Source organism: Neopelma chrysocephalum, unplaced genomic scaffold (genome assembly GCF_003984885.1).
Source record: "Neopelma chrysocephalum unplaced genomic scaffold, ASM398488v2 Primary Assembly neopelma1_75, whole genome shotgun sequence".
NCBI classification, from domain to species: Eukaryota; Metazoa; Chordata; class Aves; order Passeriformes; family Pipridae; genus Neopelma; species Neopelma chrysocephalum.
Window position 1 is genome coordinate 15,227,510 of NW_020897736.1, and position 21,051 is coordinate 15,248,560.

General features: G+C 50.3%; 2 protein-coding genes across 14 annotated transcripts in view; one reads left to right on the forward strand and one right to left on the reverse strand.

Annotated features, from left to right (window-relative positions):
• The window catches only part of PPIP5K1 (diphosphoinositol pentakisphosphate kinase 1), a 53,018-nt gene extending 38,635 nt beyond the window's left edge, over positions 1 to 14,383 (forward strand). For 3 of the 9 annotated variants that reach the window (XM_027688213.1, XM_027688211.1, XM_027688214.1), the window contains 6 exons: positions 1,259 to 1,363; positions 2,719 to 2,781; positions 5,276 to 5,455; positions 11,358 to 11,495; positions 11,909 to 12,022; positions 12,623 to 14,383. In XM_027688213.1, coding sequence (XP_027544014.1) covers positions 1,259 to 1,363; positions 2,719 to 2,781; positions 5,276 to 5,455; positions 11,358 to 11,495; positions 11,909 to 12,022; positions 12,623 to 13,305 — 1,283 coding nt within the window. In that variant the 3' untranslated portion in view covers positions 13,306 to 14,383. The remainder of the gene's footprint in view (positions 1 to 1,258; positions 1,364 to 2,718; positions 2,782 to 5,275; positions 5,456 to 11,357; positions 11,496 to 11,908; positions 12,023 to 12,622) is intronic. The other 6 variants (XM_027688217.1, XM_027688221.1, XM_027688219.1 and 3 more) reach the window with 4 other exon arrangements.
• A 1,835-nt stretch (positions 14,384 to 16,218) lies between these two features.
• The window catches only part of MAP1A (microtubule associated protein 1A), a 56,708-nt gene continuing 51,875 nt past the window's right edge, over positions 16,219 to 21,051 (reverse strand). For 4 of the 5 annotated variants that reach the window (XM_027688205.1, XM_027688206.1, XM_027688209.1 and 1 more), the window contains 2 exons: positions 20,549 to 20,781; positions 16,219 to 19,657 (listed from right to left, as the gene is read on the reverse strand). In XM_027688205.1, the coding sequence (XP_027544006.1) occupies positions 19,502 to 19,657; positions 20,549 to 20,781 (389 nt within the window). In that variant the 3' untranslated portion in view covers positions 16,219 to 19,501. The other variant, XM_027688208.1, reaches the window with a different exon arrangement.

Below are 21,051 nucleotides of genomic sequence, written 5' to 3' on the forward strand. Positions count from 1 at the left end.
AGTTAGGATCATAACAGACACTAACATTAGTGGATTACAAGGTGGGGGGGTGAGTAGGGCAGTAATTTGGAGAAAACAGGAGGTCGGTTCATTTTAATTTTTGTCCAGTTTTGAGGCAAGGAAAATGGCTTAGCAAATCAGAGTGGAAAGATGTTGTCCAATTCTCAGCCCTATTGGAACCCCACGAGTGCCATTATGTACACTGGTTTCTTGTGCTGCTATTCTTGTGTAAGAGAAAACTGAGCTGGTTCTCACCTCCTCAGGGCACTCCCTGGCATACAGTGGGTTGTGAGTGACAGTGACAGGGAGGGTGACGTGGGAGCAATCTCAGCATCACTGTAGCAGTCTGAGCTGCCCCAGGCATCAAGTGCTGGCTACTCACAGGCCACAGAATAAGCTCATGGTGTTTAACACAAGACCGGGGTGTGAGTCATAGGGGAGCTGCTGGAAAGGCCAGCAAGGGACCTGGCTGCTGTACTTTCCTAACTCTGCAAGGAGTGGGAGTCCAAGGCAGCACTGATTCTCAGGGAAAAGCATCAGAGAGTGCTCTTTGCCCAGCTGGGCACAGAACAGACCTGCTCAGTCCTAGTGCTGGGCTGCCTGTGTCTGTAGGCTGTGTAGCAGAATGTTCCTGCAGCTGGCTACAGGCATTCATGGTCGAGTGTAGTCCTCCTGCATTAGCCTAAATTCAGTGAAAAGGTCACTGTGTGCTGGGATGTAGCTGTACCCTCAAGTACCTAAAAGACAGACTTAGTTAACTACCATGTGACTAACATAGCCCAGAATTATCAACTTGATGTTACACCTCTGTTTTCATGTTCCTTGGTATGCCCTGGCACCCTGTGCTGCCAGCACCTTGCCTCAATAAGGGCAACTGAGGGGAAGGAGTTGGGAGCTTGGAAAAGCAAGTAGAAGGCAGAAGGGCATTTAGCTGCTGGGTAAGGTAGTCTGGAATGTGAAATGAGCCCTTGATTTGCATGTTCCTGCTTAAATGAGCCCCAATGAAATGCTGAACAATGGAATTTAAACCGAACATCACTAGAGCTGGATGCAGTCACTGACACAGCAGCTACAGCAGATGCTTGGAGGACATTTGTTTCAGCACCTTTTCTACACTCATTGGGCTGATAATGTTGAAAAGCCTTCAGATTCTGCAGCACATCTTTGCATGAACTCTGATAGTTTTTCATGGCTGTGATGCTTCAAGGTGCAGAGTGTGGCTAATAGCACTTCACCTTGTGAACTTGCCTTGTTCCAGGGAAGTTTCAAGGGCTCTTATTTCTGAAGTCTCTTTTGCTTGGAGCTGGAAGAGGGCTAAGGAACACTTCAGCAGAAAGTTGTCCCAATCTCAAGCTGAGGGAAGGTCCGTGGATGGTTGTGATTTGAAGTTGGCTTGCTTGAAGACAAGGACCCAGTAAGCTGGGCCAGTGCCATTTCATTTGATGTGCCCTGAAGGCAAGGGGAGGTGTTGGGGTGGGATGGACAGCAGCTCCAGGGCTTGGACACCTCTAAGGGTTTGCATGTGTAGGGAAGATTGTTATGCTGTTTGTTGAGTTTAAAGAAAGAAAAACAGTTTTTAGGGCTGTTATGCTGGTGGATGAAATTGCAACAAGTGTTAGAGTTGGTATAGATACATTATTTGGCCAAGCCAGTGGAGGTAGCTAGAGGAGCACAGTGGGGTTGTGGAGCATGAATTGATACACTGGTGAGGGGAATAGGCATACAGACCCTATGGACTAGAGAGAATGGATGCATGAAACGTGAAGGAGAAATAAAAGGATTTTCTAATATTTCCTAGAAGTTCATAAATAGCAGCAAAAGGTATGATTGGCTGGGGTCTCCCATTGAATCCCAGATACAGATGGTCTGATCCAGGCCATTCTTTTCCATGATAGCTAAGGAATTTCCAGAGTGGGAAAAAAATTAAGTTTCCAGCCCCTTTTTTTTTTAGTGTCCTTATGGAGCCTAATCCATGTCCTTTAAAGCCCATTGTTTGCACCCCATTAGATGCACAGTATCTATCCTTGCACTATCTTTCTGATGTGTGATTTGTATGGGAGAGCTTGGCCTGTCCTGGGACATGGCCAGGAGAAGCCTGAGGACCACTCTGACGGGTGTATCCCAAAGCCTCTCCTGTACTGAAATGCTTTGAGCAAAGGACTGTAGAGGCATGTCTTCATGGATCTTCTGTTTCTTCCCTGGTCAGATGATTTACCTTTAAATTCATAAATAGCTCTGTGTAACTTGCATTAAGAGGATGTTTCGAGCTGTTCCTGTGCCAGAACTCTTCAGTCCCTCTGCAGAATGGTGTTTGTTTTCCTTGGGCAGAGGTAAATCCTGAGGACGATCCTCCTGTGGTGCTGCTGCTTGCTTGGTTGCGTGCTCTGGTGGCTGCAAGTATGGCCTGGCTGCATCCTGCACTGGACTGAGCCTGGTGTGGTGGGAAGGAGTGAGATGCTGTCTGTCCCTGAGAGTGTGGCTGAGGTCTGTGTATTGTCAGGGGAGACCCTGGGCATGGGGAGATGCAGAGTGCGATGAGGCTGAGCAGTTCAGTCAGACCCGCACGTGGAGTGTCTCGGGTGCTGCCGCAGCGCCAGCGGGAGCAGCTGTTGTGGAGGTCAGGAAGGTGAACCTGTAAGGATAGTTGCAAGCATATGAGGGTAGGGGGATCTTTCAAAGCAAGCTGTTAACTGAGATGATCTGTTTTTATTTCCTCAGAGCTCTTGTCTATGCCAGCCGTAAAACGATTTTCTGTGTCGTTTGCAAAGCATCCGACTAATGGTACGTTTGCTTCCTTGACTTGACATTCCTTCACACTTCTAACCCCACGCTCACGTTCAGTTCTCTCTGCACATGTTCTCCTCTCAGCCTTCTTGTGGTTTTTTTGTCTGTGTATCTGGTGTCCAAACACGCTTCACCTTCCCCCATTGTCTCATTGTGACTAATGTGTTCACTCATCCCGTTACTGCTCAGTGGTGCCTCTGCTCTCCCCTGAGGTGTTTGTGTCCTAGGTGAAAAAGCAGAAACTGCGGCTCTGTGAGTGGACTGCTAAAGCAGCTTTTAACTCCACTGCTGACATTAAGGCCTTCGGTCATTCTCCCTTTCAGGGGGGTGGGGGCTGGGGGGAGACTGTCGCTGGATTGGGGTGTGATGTCCACTTCATATGCCAGAGCATCAGCAGCTTTGGTGCTCCATTTCCACACTGCAGATTTGCAGGATGAAAACAAGGATAGCCTTAGCCCAGCTGTATGTCACCTGGAAGAGCCCACTGTAGGGTGGAAGGAGGTGTCAGCAGCATTCCCTCTGTGCATGGTGTTCCATGTCAGGAGTACTGGTAGCCTCATGGCCTCCTGTTTGCAAACCTGTCTGTTAGGCTGGTTGTGTGGTTCCTCCAAGCACGGTGATGTTGATACAGGTAGGCTCACCTTTCCTGCAGACCTCATCCTAGGAATGGTTTCTCTCCAGAGCTTTTGTCTGCTGCTGGTGGACAGTGCTGGCTCGGGCCTGCCGCCTTCCTGAGGTGGGAGGGGATCAGCATTGTGCTGTCACCTTCTTCACCCCATCCTGCCTATGGCTCTGGAAAGGCTTGGTGAAGGATGTCTGCCAGTGCTTCTGCTGACTCACTATCTCTGCTCCATGTTGTTACTAACCTGACACTCAAAAGTGGGAGTCTGTGAGGTTACAGGCCACTAACTCTGTGCAGCAGGTGCCTTGAACTAGTGTTTGCTCTCCGAATCTTGCACAGATACTTTTATAAAGGTTTCACAGCATGGCTCCTCCCCTCATGCCTCCTGCTGTTGAGACAAGTTGGAACCAAAGCAGATCACTGAAGGATACCAAGTGAAGTACTTTTGCCCTACGTGATCAAGGCAGCTTCTGCAATCTTGTTGCGAATATGAAGACATCCTGTTTAGTGTGATCTGGAAGATGAATGAAATTCAGAAGACTGTTTTGGGAAGGATGAAAGGGGAAAGGGCAGCTCACTATGGTTCTACTGTTTCAGATAACTGGAGGGAATCTGTTCTCTGTGTTTGCTTGGTTTTGCTTTTCCCAGAGTGGCCAAAAAACTGCTCTGTTTGTCTGTATGTCTGGACACCATCTGAGCTCACGTAGTGTATGTCAGCAGGGTGTGTTGTTCTATCTTGCCTGCAAAGCTTGCACCCAGCTCCAGGCTTTCCTAAGCCATGCTGCAAAACAGTTGCTCATGCTCCAAATACAATAGTGTTTAACTGGGCATCAGGTTTCTCCCCAAAACCCAATGAATATTTCCAATTGAAAAGTGCTTCTTAATCAAGAAAACAAAGACGGGGTCCAGCAAGAACGAGCTTGAAGTCAGGGATATTTGGTCTAGGCTTGGCACTGCTTTGAGCAGGAAGGATGTTTAACCCCATGAACCACTTACCTGAGGATGCAAAAATTGTTCCCAGCTCTGAGTCTGGATTTTGTTTCTGGAGAGCTGCCTCTGTGGTGAAATGAGACGGGTGGACCACGGCAGTGGCCAAGCACAGCATCAGGCCAGATGGTTTATGCCCTGGTCGCATGACTCTTGGGCATATGATGCGAGTCCTGAGGCTGTGCATGTGGAGGAGAAGACATGCCTGCATGATGGTGTCTTGTCTGCCATGCAAGGATATCACAGGAGCTTGCACAGGGCTGTTCTCAGAGTCTAGAGGGAAGGTCAGTGCTTCTGTGGACCCCTCTGTTCTTTCACACTCTCAGCACTCTGCTCTCGGCCAGACCTTGCTGTCCCTCGTGTCCCTTGCACAGCCTCTGCTCGTTCGATGCTGGACCATTTACTCTCTGTCCCACGTGCTGAGATGCCTGGCAGCACTTGAATGCAGGACTCGAATGCTCTGTTGGCAGTTTGGATTTCTCATCTCAGCCGCGGGAGGGCAAGTGTGGGCCTGAACCTGATCTTCTTATCTAGCCAAACCTGAAGTATATTGGACTTGGAATGTGTCCTAAAATTTATTCACTTGTCAGACTTTCACTTCCAAAGATGAAGCCTCACTGTTCAGGTGCTGCCCTGCACTGCAGCCAGCCGAAGGCTGGGCCGGGAGGGAGGCTGGCCTGCCCCGCTGTCTCTGGGGGGACACAGCTGTAAGGGCATTCCTGACCTGCTCACTGCGGGAGGGATTGGGCTTACTGTGTGGTGTGGGTCCTTCTCACCCAGCAGCCCTGGTGCTGACAGATCCATCCCCACATCTCCACAGCTTCTCTGTCCCCAGCTGCACCTGCCCCTCTCCTCTCACTCTCTGTGGCCCCTTTCCTCCAGATGTGTTGGAGCACCAGCACGTTGCCCAGTTGCTGCGCCGTTTTTCCTGTGACTGTGCCACGAGCCGGACCATCTCCCTGGATGCCACCCTAGCCCATCACCTGCAGCAGTGCTCCTACCACCTGCGCCTCTTCAGGAGCTGGCTGATCTCAGGGCAGGATGACTTGGAGTGTCTTTACGGTACTGCACGCTGCAGCTGCCTCCGTCCCATGCTCTTGTAGCTGAGCAGGGACCACTGTCTGCTTGAGAATGCAGAGTATGCTTTGCTTCTAAAAAGGAAAGCGTTTCCCTCACTGCATCCCAAGGTCTCTAGGCTGCTGCTGCAGCAAGCTGTGTGTGCTGTTGTACCAGCAGTGTTGGAGCCTTAGGCAGGAACCTTTCCATATGGAGCCAGTGCCGTTTCACACAGAGCCCACGCTCCTGTGTAGCTGTAACTGCTCTTTCCATCTTTGGCAATTGTTGCCTCCTTCCTTTAGCCAGGGTAAGCCATTAAGTTCCCTTCAGGGTAGGTGCTAAGCTCCTACCAACGGGATGCCTGGCTGGCAGGATGCCCCATGCAGGTCTTGGTGGGATGCCACGGGGTGCCCCCTTAGTAACGGAGGAACTAAAGTGAGTAGTGAGAGTATGGGAAGAAGAGGTTGAAATAGGTACTGCAGCTGGCCACATGCTGAGTGAACTTGCTGTGGAAATTCTGGGGCAGCGAGTGCTTGTGGGTGTGTTGTTTCTAGAGAAACTGAGACAGGGTAGAGCTGAGCTTCTGTGGCTGCACTGCATGGCATCTGTCCTGCCTCTTAGGGCCTCTCAGTGTGTCATGTCTCTGATGGGAAGAGATAGACGACTTGAGCATTGAATCCAGATGTTATAAATCAAAGCTTGCTGCTGTTTCTCCGGTGTTTTTCAACCTCTGGCACAGATTGGAAGTCTGGTGCATGGAGGCCTTGGTGCTTCTTCCACCACACAGGTGGAAGGATTGCTGCTCCCGGACTGGGGCAGCGAGCTGGGATTGACTGCTGAGGTTTAGCTGCACCATAGAAGCTGCTCAGAGCATGTGGCTTGCTGAGCTGTGTGGTGTGATGCATGGACCCCCTTTTCCATTCAGACCCACAGGTGGAAGAGGCACAGACAGTTCAGCCTTCTGTGTAGTGAAGCAGCCAGACTTTACAGAGCCAGGAAGATTGGAATTTTTCTTACACAGACTGTTTTAACTTGAGAGAGCCCTTTCTGTCAAGCAGGCAATTTTGAGACAGCAGTTGCTTTTCATGTGTGATTAGGACAATCCTTGGTCTCCTGGCAAAGAGGAGCAGTAATTGCTTCAGGAGAAGAGATGCTGGATCACAGCAGACTGCTCCAGAGCCAGGGCTGAGCTTCCCCTGCTGCAGGTCTCGGCCGTGTGCTGTGAGCTCAGGTGGGGAGGGGAAATGAGCTCAGTGCTTTGGGCAGCAACACCCCGAATTCTGCAGCAGGGTGCTGGGAGGTGCAGCCTGACCTAATGCAGCCAGACACAGGAGTTACGTACTCCTGACGTACCCAGCACAGCAGCCCTCCTGGGTGGAAATCAAATCTCTGCCATCAGGGAGTTCATTCTTGTGGTTTTCTTAGTGTTTCATCAAGCCCACAGTTCATTGGAGTGTTTGGAATTCCTGCTGAGGCCCTTCTCTGAGCAGACATTTCCTCCTCGTGAAAACTGCATTCTCCTGTCCTCTCTTTCTTGGCTTTCCACTGTACTTCTATCCATGCAAAGAAAACATAAATTAGATAGAATCAATGAGTCAAAAGTATGCAGTTGGCATCTGTAGTTGGAAAGATCAGCTATGGAGCCCTGAAGTAATGTCTGGGAACCTGCGTGGTCATAGCTAGGAAAAAGAATAGTGTGAAGTAAGTTTGTATTGGTAAGGAATTACCCTGGTACTGAAACCAAAGGTCAGCTATGGAGAAACAGAGTGGCCCTGGGATGATGAGCAGGTGATGTCCAGTGTAAATAAATTTAAATGACAAGGAGAAACAGCCCCCAACTCCTGTATAAAATAGAGGGCTCTGATCTGACCATCACCACTTGGAACAATGTGGAAAAGGTAGAAATTTGCAATCTGGGAGGGATGTTTGTAATAGTGGTCATAGTGGCCTGAGGGGAGTGGTGGGGATCCACAGATTCATGGAGTTCCAGGAGCAAGGAGGTTTTCAATGAAGTGAGTTGAGGCACTTCGGCCAGAGGTGTTTTGTTCCACACTCCTTACCATGGTATCTGGGGGCACTGGGAGCTTAACGGAGTTCAAGGGGAGGCTGGAGAATATGGAAGAGACACATCATGTCCAGAGCAGTTCTGAGCTATGGGTCGCTGGTGTTTGGGGCACTGCTTGGGGAAGAGTCATGTGTGCTGTCTAGACTTGTACCCCTTCATTCTGGCATTGTGGACAGAGGGATGCTGAGCTAGGATAGACCTTCAGGCCGACTGATGGGTTAAATTTATGCTGGCTAGCAAAAATCCTTGTTCATGTACATACCATGTGCGCATATATAAACATATACCGACATACATGTGGCATGTTGGAGTTTTCCCAGCAAAATAGAGCTGGACTGACCATGCTTGTCAGAGAGGAGCCTGAGTGCTTTCATCTGTGCTGAGACTGGACAAGTTCTTCTTCATTGCACAAGAGCAGGCATGCAGAGCTTTGGAGTACAGACCTTTTGGGGATGTGCCGCATGCCGTTGGTCTGCCTTTTTGCTTCCAAGGTCTCCAGCAGAAAGGAAAAGGCACCCTCTCACTCCAGTGTAGAGTTCTCAGCTGGAGACTTGAGTAGTTACTACTCAGCAACTTCTGCTAATCAAATTGTAATAATGTCTAATAATGACTTTTTTGAGGCCATCTGCTGAGAGGTGGCTGTTCGCAAGAATTTTGTGTGTTCCTACTGCCTGCTGGAGTCTCCTAGAAATCTGAGGTTCTCTGATTTAGCTGGATGATATGAGACAGGTGCAGGTCTCTGTTTGCTTTATGTGGTGTAGTGTGCTAGATGATCTCTGCCAAAGGGTCCTTGTACCCAAATCACCTTCTTAATGCTCTTATGAAGTTGTGTGTCAATATGAGGCAGCTCTAAAAGTCTTATTCTAAGGGGAGGGTCACTCCTTCCTTGAACATCTGGAATTCTTCCCAACCCAGGTTACACCAAGTAAACTCTCTGCCTGTGCAGTAGAGTGTGCACATGCTGAGGACATGAAGCACAGGGGAGAAGAGCTCAGACTGGAACATGGTTAACTCAGCTGTAAAGTGAGTGGGTCTTCAGCTTTGGCATCAGAGTGCCTGGGAGAGTCAAAACAGGCCTTGTGACTCTCTGCCTGGGTTGTACCTCTGCTCTCACCTTCAGACCAGCTCTTCAGTCAGTACCGTTCCCACTGCAGCTGCATCAGGATGCTGCTGCACTATGATTCAGAGGGGAGATTCCCCCATAGCTGCTCCTCCACATCACACACACTCTTCTTGGACAGCCAAAATAACACATACTCAGCAGACTTTTCTGCCTTGTGTATCTCAAGGTTTTTCCTGTGACCAAATCTTGCTTTCTTTAACAGATGGTTTCTTCCTATTACTGAACAAAGATTTGGGAGACATAACTATGGTGTACTGTACTTCTTGCCTAGAGAAGATAACTGTTGACTTTGGGGTTCATTTTTAGCTACTCAGCTGTGCAGACCCCTGGCACATGCCATGCCTCTGCCTGTGGGGCAAGCCCAACTCTGGAGGACACACATTGCCCTCCGTGTCCTGTCCCTAACGTGGCTGGTGTACTCAAACCTGAATGAAATGAAAAATGAAACTTGTTCCTCTGTGGGCTGCTGTTGGACGTTGGTACAAAATGAGTGGAATTCTGTCCAATTTCTCCTGCCATTGTCCGCATTGCAGACACCTGCCCTGCAGGCCCCAGGAAAAGAGTTTGGGGGAGCATCTGCAGTACCCACGCAGACACCCAGGGTGACTGTCAGTCTGAGACAGTTCCTGTGGCTTGCTCTCACATTTTATTTTTGTTGCCCCTTCCCAAAGGTGTTGATTCTTTGCTATGTGCGTGTGGTGCAGCAGTGGTCAGAGGCTTCTCTGGGGACACATAAGGATTGCAGTCTGTAGTGGTAGCTGCTGCCTTTGCCGTGCCGTGGTGGCATGAAGCCACTGGTGGCCTCTCCCCAGCAGCTGAGCAGGTCCAAGGAGGTAAGCAGGGAAGTGGGCTGCCGTACACTAGGGAGAGGGGCTCTTTGAACACAGCAGTTGTCCATCTTGAAAAGGGAAACTTTGGCTGTTTTCTCTGCTTGCTCGAGAGCAGTTCAGTGCCACAGCGCTGAGCTCTGGAAGAGGCACCTGGCACTTTGGGGGTACAGGTGTATCATTTCACATCAGCTGTGTGTCAGTGTCTAATGTTTCCTCTAACGCTGGACCTTTGATTTCCTCATCTTATTAAAGGGGTGCCCAAGCACTCAGATCCCCATGGGTGTCTGCAGTGTATCTTTTAACAACCTTGCTTTGCCCTATGTTATATTCAAACTTCTTCCCTTTTTCTTTGGAGACCCCAACACCTGAGCCAACTTGGCTCCTCTCAAACCAGATTCTGTTGTGAAATGAGAGTAGCCTCATGCTGGAATGCTCTACAACCATCTCCCATGACCGTTTAAGTTTTGCCCTCACCCTTTTTCTTTAGCTCTGTCTCCCAGGAGGCCTATGAGAAAATAATGAACATACATTCTTCCTTACTCAGCACTTCCACTCTCAAGACTCAAGAAGAATGTGGTCTTTTTCCTGTGTCTTAACATTTCCTCATCCTAGCCAAGGATTTGTTATCCTGCCTGTCTTGAATTATGTTGTTAGGCATAGGTAACCTTGTGGACTCTGGAAGGGTTTTTATCTCCAGCAGTTGCTATGTCAGTGAACATCTCCACTGGCTCGTGCTCCTTGCCTCTTGCAGGACTGGGTTAGGTGAGGGGATTGGAACAGTCTGTCCTGGAGGTAACTGGAACTGACTGCACTTTGCAAACAGGTGCTCCAGGGCTTCTCCTGAGGGGCAGCCAACCTGCAGGGGTCAGTTCTAGCCTGTCAGTGTGCTGGACAGCAATTGTGACACAGATTGCATCAAAAACTCTTTTACTTTTTGCATTTAAAAATATTTTGCCTTATTTGTAGAAACAAACCCAATTCCTTCCCAGGGTCTTTTTGAGCTCCTTGGAAGGAACTGTAGAGTCACAGAATGGGAAGCCCAAGCTTGAGGAGTTGAGAGGCCTTTAAACTCGAGAGGCGCAGAGCAGGAGGAGGCCTCATTCCATACACCTGTTGGTATATGTTTTTTCCTTGCTCCTCTGACAGTTCAGGTTGGTTTGGTTCCACAAGGCATTTCCAGGAAGCTGGGATGAAGAGGAAGATACTTTGCTGTAACACTCTGCTGGCTTGAGCAGCAAAGGATTTATTGTGAATGGTTGCGTTGCAGCTTAGCTCTGAGCAAGTGTTTGTTACACGCCGAGGTGCCTATTTCTGCTCATTCTGGGTTTGCTGGCAGCAAAGTCTGGTTAAGGGGACAAATAATTCATTGCCCATCCCCTCCTTGGGACACAGCCTGTCAGGGGTGCACAGGGGGCTGCTGTGAGAGGGAGGTGCCACAGCGAACACTTCCTGCACTGGGGAGGGGGAGCTGCACCAGGCAGGGGGTCACCAGCAGTGGGACCCCTTTAATGGAAATTTTGTCGGCATCACTCAGTTTCTGTTTGGCTTCCGTAAGTGGGCACTGTGCCTAGCTCTCTGTGGGCACTGTGCCAAGCTCTCCATCATGGCCATGTATTATAGCAGAAGGGTCACAGGCTCTGCAGCAAACGCGGCAGCCGCCAGACACATTTCCTCCTCTCCCCTCCGTGTGTGCCCAGGCGCTTGCTTTCAGGTCTGTTATTGCATGGGATTGCCTCATGGTGGTTTTCTTGGCCTAGAAGAGGTGACCTGAAGCCTGAGTGTGCCTGTTGTTTGATACCCAGAGTGCCCAGCTCCTTCAGCCATGAGTGCTCCTGCATGGATTTACCTTGCTGTTTGCTCTACTCATTTTCCGATTGGATCTCTTTGTAGGTTTTGAAGGCTGTTCCATGGTTCCCACCATTTATCCCCTGGAGACCCTGCACAACTCCCTCTCTTTGCGACAGGTCAACGAGTTCCTGACGACTGTGTGCAGGAGTTGCAGTGAATCGCATGTCCAGTCCACTGCAGGTACTGGTCAGGTGGGCTTGTCTCTGGAGAGGCAAGGAGCACTCCTGGTCTTTTACATTCTGGGGACAGATCAGCCTGATAGGACTGGAGATAAGCGCAGTCTCTGGAACCTGTTCCAGAGTGCTCTAGCCCAGGGGTGAGCCATGGTACCCAGCTCAGAGCCATCCTAGGCCACTTACTTGAGAGAAAAGTAATCAGTCAGGTCTGTCTGTAGCTGGTGACTACAGTGATGTGGATACAAACTCCAGCTTGGGAAATTTTAGCCTCATATTCCCGGGAGCTGACGGGCAGGCCTGGCTCTGATTTGGCTAGCCTTGAGCTCTTCCCGGAGTACCTGATCATGGATGCTGGGCTACGAGCCATTCCTTTAGGTCTGTCTGAATATTACTGATTGTGTGTTTTTTTTCTTAAAGCTTTATTTGATTCAATGATTGGTAGCCAGATACCAGGAGACCCCTTTATGTCCCAGCGAATCCTGTCATCATCCTCTTTGCCGTTGCGCCAGCGTTCAGATAAGCCCCCTTGGTGTGAGTGTGCTACCTTCTTGATTGGGGTGAATGTGGTGGGGAGGGAGGGAAGTTTGTGAAAGTTAGGGAACTGATCTGGCTGAAAACAGTTATTTAATCCTCCTCCTTTATTGGATTAGATATAAGCTAGATCTGTTCTCTAGTTTTACTCACTGTGCAATATAAGGCAAGGATAAGCATTAGTAGAGAATCAGTGTTTCTTTCTCCAGCATTGACTCTTGCTCAGCATTCAGGAACTGTGTGTCAGGGACCAGGAGGAGCAAGGTGAAGCCGAGACTGGTCCATAATAGTGGTCCATAATAGGAGAGAATGAAAGAAAATGGTTTTGTTTTCAAAGCCATCACACTTCACATTTTGCTCTGTGACAACAGAATCCACTCTTGGTTGTATGCCACTGGATTACAGGATGGAACTGTCCTGTGTGTGATTGAATTTTCATCAGCTAAGCTGCCAGAAACACCCCAAGACCAGTTGCAAGCCCCTGCCAGGTTGCCTGGCATGTAGACAGCCATCACGTGTTGGTTGTAGAACTGCAGGACTGTGACAGTTCGGGTGGGGAAATACCAGCTACATGCTTAAGATTTTTCTTCCTCTTTGCAGACAGCAGTGGCCCCTCCAGTACTGTCTCCAGTGCAGGCCCATCCTCTCCAACTTCTGTGGACAACTGTGCTCATTTCAGCTTCACTGAGAAACTTTCCATCAGCCCCCCGAAAAGTGAGGAGCAACTGAGTAGACAGTCCCCTGAACAGGAAGAAAGTCAGCCTCCGGGCAGAGGGCTTGACATGGAGGGGGGGAGGTTTGGGCTGTCAGTGGCAGAGCCAAGAGTTTCAGAGACCCTGGCCTGGAATAAAGGCCCAGAACCAGGCAGGCTGTGCAAGAAGGAGTTGGCAGAGGAGGACACTAACCCAGAGGAGAAGAACATGGGGGAGCTGGATGAAGAATCATCTGGGAAAATGTTAGATCCAAGTAACACAGGAAACCCAAAGTGTGGTGCAGGGTCTGACCTGAGGCTGGCTGGGGAGCAGGTGAAGCCAGGTGAGGGTTGTGTTGGAGGAATGACTGGCCTGGATCAGCCTGGGCTGTCCAAAGAGATCCTGGTGCCCTGTGAAGAGGAGCTGCTGGGAGAGGTGTTGGATCCAGAGCATATGGGCAAGGAGCTGCTGGGGGACAGTGCTCTGTCAGACCAGCTTCTCTCTGGTCACCTGTGCCAGGTGCAGGCACTGCCTCCTGAGAAAAGCATGGAGGAACTGCGGCTGCTGTGTCAGGAGGATCAGCAGAATTAGTGGCTCGCTAGACAGCACACTGCAAGCACTTCTAGCCTGGAGGTAACCCAGCTTCCTGCACAGCACCTCATGCAGCTGGCGGTCCACAGCACAGAAGAAGCCAAGGCCACATGACCCTGGAGTGTGGAAGGATCTGCTTTGCTCCTCCACAAGCCAGCTCTTTGCCATTCAGCAAGAATGTTTGCCTTGTTAAATGAACAGCAAATGCAGTCTTGGTATTGGCATGGCACCTCTATGGAGCAGGGACATGGCACTGCACTGGTGTCCCAAGGTCTGTGTGCTTGCTGGGACAGCAGCATTAGAGGACTGGTACAGCCAAGGCTTTTGGGGTGGTAAGTCCGAGGGACCAGATACTCCCTTGAGACTTTTTGGCCCATAGCCTTCAGAAAAAGGCATTCTGGGCCCAAATTAATTGGATCTGTCACAACCACCAACCTCCTCTCTGTTTCTTCTTTCCTCCTCTCTCAATTCCCACTGCTGGCCACCAAAACCAGGTCCAGAGGGTCAATGGCAGGAAGACTAGGAGAAGCAAAAAGCATTCTGAATGTGGGAAGGAGGGTAGTGAGGGCATCGAGTTCAAGACTGCCACTCGCAAGCAAACATCTCTTTGGCGTGGCCTTGGATGTTTTCCTGCTGGGCTGGGGCAGGCAGGAGCGTGGGGATCCAGCCTGAGAGAGGTATGCAAGGAGGATGCACACGGGTTTTTTTTCTCGTCCCCAAGGGTCAGGCAGGGTACAGCTCTGAAGTCTTGGTGACAGAAATTAAAAGAAACTGCTCTTTGAACAATTCAGGACTATTAGAAACCAATAAGGAGAAATCTTTATTATATATAAAATGAGAAGTATTTAATACATATTTATGTAAATGCCTTGTGAGCACAAGCCTGAGGGCAGATTGATACGGGTGTCCCTGCCGCATCCCGAGTGCCGGCCAGGGCTGTGCTTCCCACTCCTCCTATATTTATGGACAAGTCTGCGTGTCTGTCTGTAGCTAGAATATGTGTTTTTGTGAAGCTGTGCCCAAAGATCTCTATGCTGTGTTGTGATGACATGTTCACAGTAAATCTATGCTGTGGGTCCAGCGTCTCTCTGTCTCTGATGCTGACTTGGCAGCAGTGTGTGTGTGTGCCAGTACTTGCAGGTGCAGCCCTGCTTGTGTCCTCTGTTCTGGGACAAGTGTGGCTGAAGTCACACCCAGAGTGAGTGCACAGGCTCAAGGCCAGGTACCTTTTTTTCTACATGGAAGAACTGGTCATACTGGGGAAGAGGTCCTGGCTTTCCAAGTCCCAGGGTGGTTTGTGATAGAATGAAGACACTGGGACAGTGTGTTCGGCCCCTTTCACTTAGTCCACACCTTCTGGTCACTTCAAGTACATCCTGGGTGCTGTGTCTTCTTCCTCATGCCCAATAATCCTGAGCTGCCAGTTTGGGCAGGTAAGTAAGATCAGGTTTGTTTGCACTGGGAATGTAGCAGTCGTGCAGCTGCCCGGAGTGCAGCACTGTGCTGAGGGCAACCTGGCCCCCCTCACACCAGGCTGTGCCAGCCTGAGGAGGTGAAGGGCCTGCTCTGCCCTCTGCTCTCCCTGTGTTACAGTCCTGCACGAACAGAGACCTTGGCCATGGGGCTGCAGCTGGCCCCGGCCCCAGCGCAGGCTGAGGGACCACACGAGATGCCCCTTGGGCACTGCCCACAGCCCCCATCCCGCACCGCGTGGCATCTGCTGCCACCAGCATTGCTCCCACAGCCAGGTCTCTGCTGGGCACCAGCTGCATCTCCTGCCAGGACCTGCGTGTTTCTGCCAGGGCCAGCGCCTGGGCAGAGCGGTCACCCTGATGGACCTGGCAGCACCTGCCACAGGGTGTCATTGCTGAGAGGGGCCCGGAGCAGGACCCTGTGGGGCGGGGGCCTGGCTCTCAGGTGCTGACCCCACACAGCTGGATGCTTGTCTCTGCACACCTTTGGGAAATGCATTGTGGTCACAGCACCTCGGTTACCAGGAGCATGGCCAACGCCAGCGCTCGTTTACCTGGAGTGTAGCTGTGGAAATAGTTCCTGGTTTATGGTAACAGTTTGTGATTCCTCCCCTGTCAGCACCAGCTTTGGCAGCTGCTCTGAGCTCTCCATCAGGCACTGCACAAGCTGTGGTGTGCTCCATGGCCATGATGGCTTGTCTCCTGAGGATTGCAGCACAGAACCTGCTTTCCTTTTCCCTTGCATCCACCTGTGCTATTGTTTCCCCCTGAGGACAGCCAGGTAAGAGCAGAGCTAACTGGGCATCAGCCTCTCTCACACAGGCAGAGCAGCAGCCATCCCAGTTTTCTGCTAACTGAAAGAGAGTTCCCTTGCACGAAGTCAGGTCAGAGTTCTGCAGAGGTGCAAAAGCCCTACTTCTGCAATGGGGACAGAGGGTGTGGGATCCCCACCGTGCCTGGCCCCAGCCCTGAGCCAGCAGGTGCTCTGCCTGCCACAGGGCCAGAGATCTTCCCAAGGAGTGCCAGCAGCACTGGGCAGAGCTGCCATTCCCAAGAAGTGCAGGGACAGATGCAAGGCCACAATGGAAAGCATGATTTGGGATCTGTGAGGAGTGGCAGCATCCCAGGACAGACAGGCTGTGCCAGGCTCCTCGCTGGATTATCAGGGGCTGCGTTCCCACCCCCCAGCCCTCAGCCAGCTGTGTGTCCCAGATGTCCCATAGAGGGACCCACCGGTCACCCTGATGGGGCTGGTGGGGGGGTGTCCCAGACAGCCTCTGTGTCTCTCTCCTGAGACACAGGAAGTTTTAGCAGCTGCTGGTGAAGGTGGAAAAGCCGAGGCTCGCCTGAGCTGGGAGACATGGGAGGGTGGCACAGCAGCTGTGTCTTGTGCCCCTGCCTACAGTGTGGGCTCACTGAAAGAACAGTTTGAAACTGGTGATGTTTTTGTTCGCAATTAATGTGGCTTTATTATTAATGTGTTGGGCTCCTCTCTTGACAGCAGTTAGTTACAGAGTGTTTCACATGGAAAATGGGCAAAAGGACAGAACTTAAGGAACTAAATTCAAATAGAAATATGATGCTGAAGAAAAGAATCAGGGCTCTGTTCTTAAAACATTTAGCATAGAAGAAGCTAGGAGCACAAGTTGCCATTTCAATACAGTTAAGACGTTCACTTTTTTAATTATAGGTTTAAAATAGTATTTTTTACCTATTACATACAGGAAGATTACGCGTTGTTGCCCACATGCAGAAACAAGCAAAAGCAGAGTTTAACTGTTTCTCTCTATAGTGTTGTATTGCCCCTGGCTCCGGGTAGGTCCTGCTGGCTCCTGTGGCCTGAGCAGGGTCAGGCTTCTTTACAAATTGGCATCTTCATAAGTCTTTTTCCCCATAGTTTTTTAAGATGGAAGGTGGGGCAGGTGGAAAAAGACAGGGAGCGAGAGAAGCTGAAGGCAGAACAGACTGCCACAAAAAACTGAAAACAAAATGTGGAGCCTTGAGGACAGGGAATCGAACTGGTGTAGGATAAAGCTGTCAAAGCAGCAGAGCTGCAGAAGGCAGGAAAGGAGCGCGGAGGGCAGTGTTCCTCCTGGAACTCGCTGCTGGCCGCACTCCTGCTGGAGGACGCAGGCACCTCACAAAGCCTCACTATTACTGCTGCTTAGAATTGCTTCAAGTTTAAAATTGAGAAAACATTCATGTGTGGGTCTATCTAAAGTTAGTGCATTAGCTTTTACATCTAGCCACATACAGGGATCCTGGGAGCCAGTGAGGGCCACGCTTGTGCCTCTGGTGCCTGGCATCCTGCAGCTGCTGCCACGGTGGGTGAGCCACGGTCTCCCCAAAGCACTGCAGCCAAATCCCCCCAGCATTCTGGGGGGGAACAGGGGCAGGTGTTGTACTGCCTGCTATTGCCAGAACCAACATTCATGGATGCTGACCCCCTCGGGGAACAGAGAATGACATTTATTCTGCTGGCAGATACAGGGTAATTCCATGGTTAAAATGAACACAGCACAGGGCAGGGATTTGCTAAAGCCCTGAGTAAGCTCACATGCTCCTAACAAGGGCTGTATCCAAAGGGCTGGCTGCGCCTTGGGGAGGTTGCTGGCCTCAGGCCTTGTCCTGCAGCTGCTGGGTTTTAGATACAGCCTTGCAGAGACGTTTTGGCTGCCAGCAAGTTCTCTATGGTCTTTTTATGTTGTTATTTAAATTGCAGCATGTAAGTATTTGTACCAAGAAACCTCTGAAGTGACACTAAAAGCACATGGTATCATGTTAACATGTATAAATTAAAATATTAAATCAACAAAAAATGCAGCTTTACATAAAAAAAATAATAAATATATAAATTAAATGCAAGATAGACCATTTCCCTAGAAACTCCATTTTTATCCTAGGAGCAGGTTTCTAAGCAGCATTTTCTTTATGTCACCTGCCAGAAAACTAGCACTGAGACTGAAGTGTCCCAGGCAAGTGCAACACAGGGTCTCATGATGCTCATGGTGGAGTCAGCCCTCGGCTCAGGGCCAAGCACAGTGGGTGACACAGCAGACAGAAATACCTTTGTGCTGAATGTCAAGCCTTGCAGCACTGCTTTCTATCTCATTCCTCCTTCCCCAGAGGACAGCCTGCTGCCACTCTCTTTGTCTTATAGAAAGATAAAGGCCGTCTTTGTGATAAGACCCTCTGTCAATGCTCTTGGAGGTGCCAAAGGCTCTTGGAGGTGGCAAAGGCGCTGCTGGCTCAGTGCACCTGAACATCCACACTCCTGGAGCTGCTCTCCCTGCAAGGAGAATGGGTCTCCCACACTGGAACAGGTCTGCCTGCCAAGGAGGTCCTGGGTGGCTGCTCAGTAGCCATGGTGCACTCACGGCACACAACTGTGCTTCTGTCAGGATGACCAGAGAGCAAGGACAGGTGCCCACAGGGAATGAGCTGCAAGGTGGCACTGCACGGACTAGCAGCACCTCACCTGTGTTGCCAACACATCCCTGCCATGACAGGGGGATAACTGAGAGTGACTACACTTGCTACACTACTTTCTCCCGAGTACTTCGGGAAGGGGGTTCTCTTTCCTCACACCACAGGTTCTATTCCCCACCTGGGGGGACAAAAAAAAGCTTGAACACAACTCTGAGGCTTGGACCCTGGCACACAGGCAGCGAGGACATGGCTGTTGCGTGCAGAGCTGGCACACCCAGCGACACCTGCCAGGCACCAGCCTCGCCCACAGAGCCTGTGCGCTCTCAGTGGCCTCACCACAGTCCTCCAGAGCCTTTCATTTAGGGACAGGAAGGTTTCTCGAACATCTTGGGCCAACAATGGCCAGAGTTGTTTCAGCCCTTCTGCTGTCGAGGGGGCTGTAGTTGTGCGTTTGGATGCTCTTTTTGTGTGACTGTTCAGGCCACAGCCCCCCTGTACCTCCTCCTGCCACACAGCTGATGTGCAGGTTGGCCACTATGTGTGCGAAGCTCAAGTTAACAGGTTAGGAATGTGTTGAACCCTCCCCTTCCATGTCCTCCCCCACCATGTCCTTCATCCTGGCTTCCTGAGCACCCAAGCAGGTGCTGCAGGATGCCACGGGCAAATATTTGGGACAGAAACTTGCCATGCTGGCTTGCGGTGGTCCTGCCTAGTTGGAGTAGAAGTCCCCTTGCTCAAAACACCTCCTGTATGCTCAGGATGGGAGATGGAAGAATGACCTTCACTGTCACATTACAGTTGAAGGGTTTTGCCTTCCCTCATCTCCCCAGTGCACTTTCTTTGCAAATTAGATTTCACCTCGGCTCCGTGGCCCCCCATGCACTCTCTGCATGCAGCAGCAGCACTTCATGCCTCATCAGAAAGATGAGGTTCATGGTGCTGCAGGTTAAATGGTAAGGCAGCCAGCAAGAGAGTAGAACAAGCTCTCACAGCAGCAAGGCAGCCAAGATAGTCTACAGAAACTGTACAGGTAGCAGAATAAAGCAGGGAAAGTGAAAGTGCCCCTGGCCTGCAACTGCTCTTGCACAAACTCTTTGCTCAGTCCAGAAAATTACAGAGCCCTGCACTTCTTCCTCATGGCATCCAGTGCTGAGCTAGATGGATACCCGACTGCCTGACAAATGGGAACCATGTAGAGGACTAAACCAGAGAAGAACTGGACTGTGATTAGATGGTGTCTCTGATGTTGCATCGGTGATTGAAGAGTCAATGGATGAACACAAAGTGTGAGAGATTTAGAATTCAATCTTACAGGCTGGAAAAGATTCGTCCTGCATCACAACAGTGCTGCTGCTTGCCAGTACCATGATGTTTAGCTCCTGCTGTTTCTCGTGGGTCTGTTGATACCATTCTCGTGTCACCTCAGTATCATGTGTTGGAATCAATGTCACCTGGGAAAAGAAAGCAGCAGAGATGATTGAGAACAACCACAGTGACAAACAATGCCCATAGGAGCTGAGACTAAAATTTCCTGTTAATTTTGGAACACTGTACCCTTGGTACTGCTTGTTCTATTTAATGTCTTTCAGATGTCAGGTTCTGAGGCAGAGCTTTATTTTATACAGTACCAGCACAATGGGGCTCTGAACTGGCTGCAAAGTGGCAGCACTGACACCATAATTATGAGAATGGCTGCAGTGCAGGGGAGAGCACTGTGCTTGGGAGCTCCAGAAACAACCTCAGAAAGATCCTTCAGTGTGAAAAGGAACAGTGCCGGCAGTCACTGTTAACAGACACGATGACCCAATGTGCAACTCAGGGACCTTGAAATATGAGGTTGCTTCATCTGAAAGAACATGCACACCTTCTTGTACATGTCTTCAGGAGTGCCCCCTTGGGGTGTCCTGCAAGCCTGGCTAAGCAAGAACTGTGTTTAAGGACATTCTGCCTTAAAAGCACTATTAGTAAGCTGCTATCAGAAAAATCTTCAGCAGCCTGGCTAGCAACAGATGCCACTGGGTGTGGCACACTGACGAAAATTCCGACTGTGATGGTGCTTGATTTTCCCTGAGGGTAGGCTCATCCTGCAGCAGGCATGGAGGAGTGTATGATCTTTAAATGCTTTCTCCCCTCAGAAGAATGTGGAAGGGAGGACATATCTGCTTCCACTCACACCATTTTGCAGGTGTCCTCCTCATCCTGGGTACAATTACTCTGCTAAAACTGCAGAGCAGGACATGCCCAGTACCATTTGCTTCCTTCAGGTTTGTTTGTGATACGCACCTTCCAAGCACTTGTGACATCAAGAGCATCCCACAGCCCTTCACATTTCCATGACCTACCTGCAGGTTGTCTCCCCATTGAGACTTCCCTTCGAGAAGTGCATCCAGCACTGCACGGCTTGGTTCTCCATTGGCTGCATCATTCCCACTCACAACATAATACGATGCTCGAACCCGCTTGAAGAACTCTGGGTCTGTGTTCTTTCCGCTGCAGTGGTTGGGGATGTAGGCCAAGTCCACATAGACGGGTGGACCCATAGGCACAGAGAAACTGCTCTTAGGACTATTGGAAGCTTTGGAAAAAGAGAAAACAAGATACTATCAAAACCCTTCTGGAAAGGACAAACACTCAGATTAACACTGAAGGACTTGAATTCCAGAAAGGTTTCTTTCCCTGCAGCAATGAAGTTAAGACTTATCCAAGCTCTGCTGCTTAGAGGTGACCTCGGTGCATTTCTGGGCCAGTGCTGTCACAGGTCTTGGGAGGGAAAGGGAGTTCTGCTGTTCTTTGGGGAGGGACTGGAAGGCTTTAGGTTCAGAAGCTTTTCCTGGGGAAGGGAATC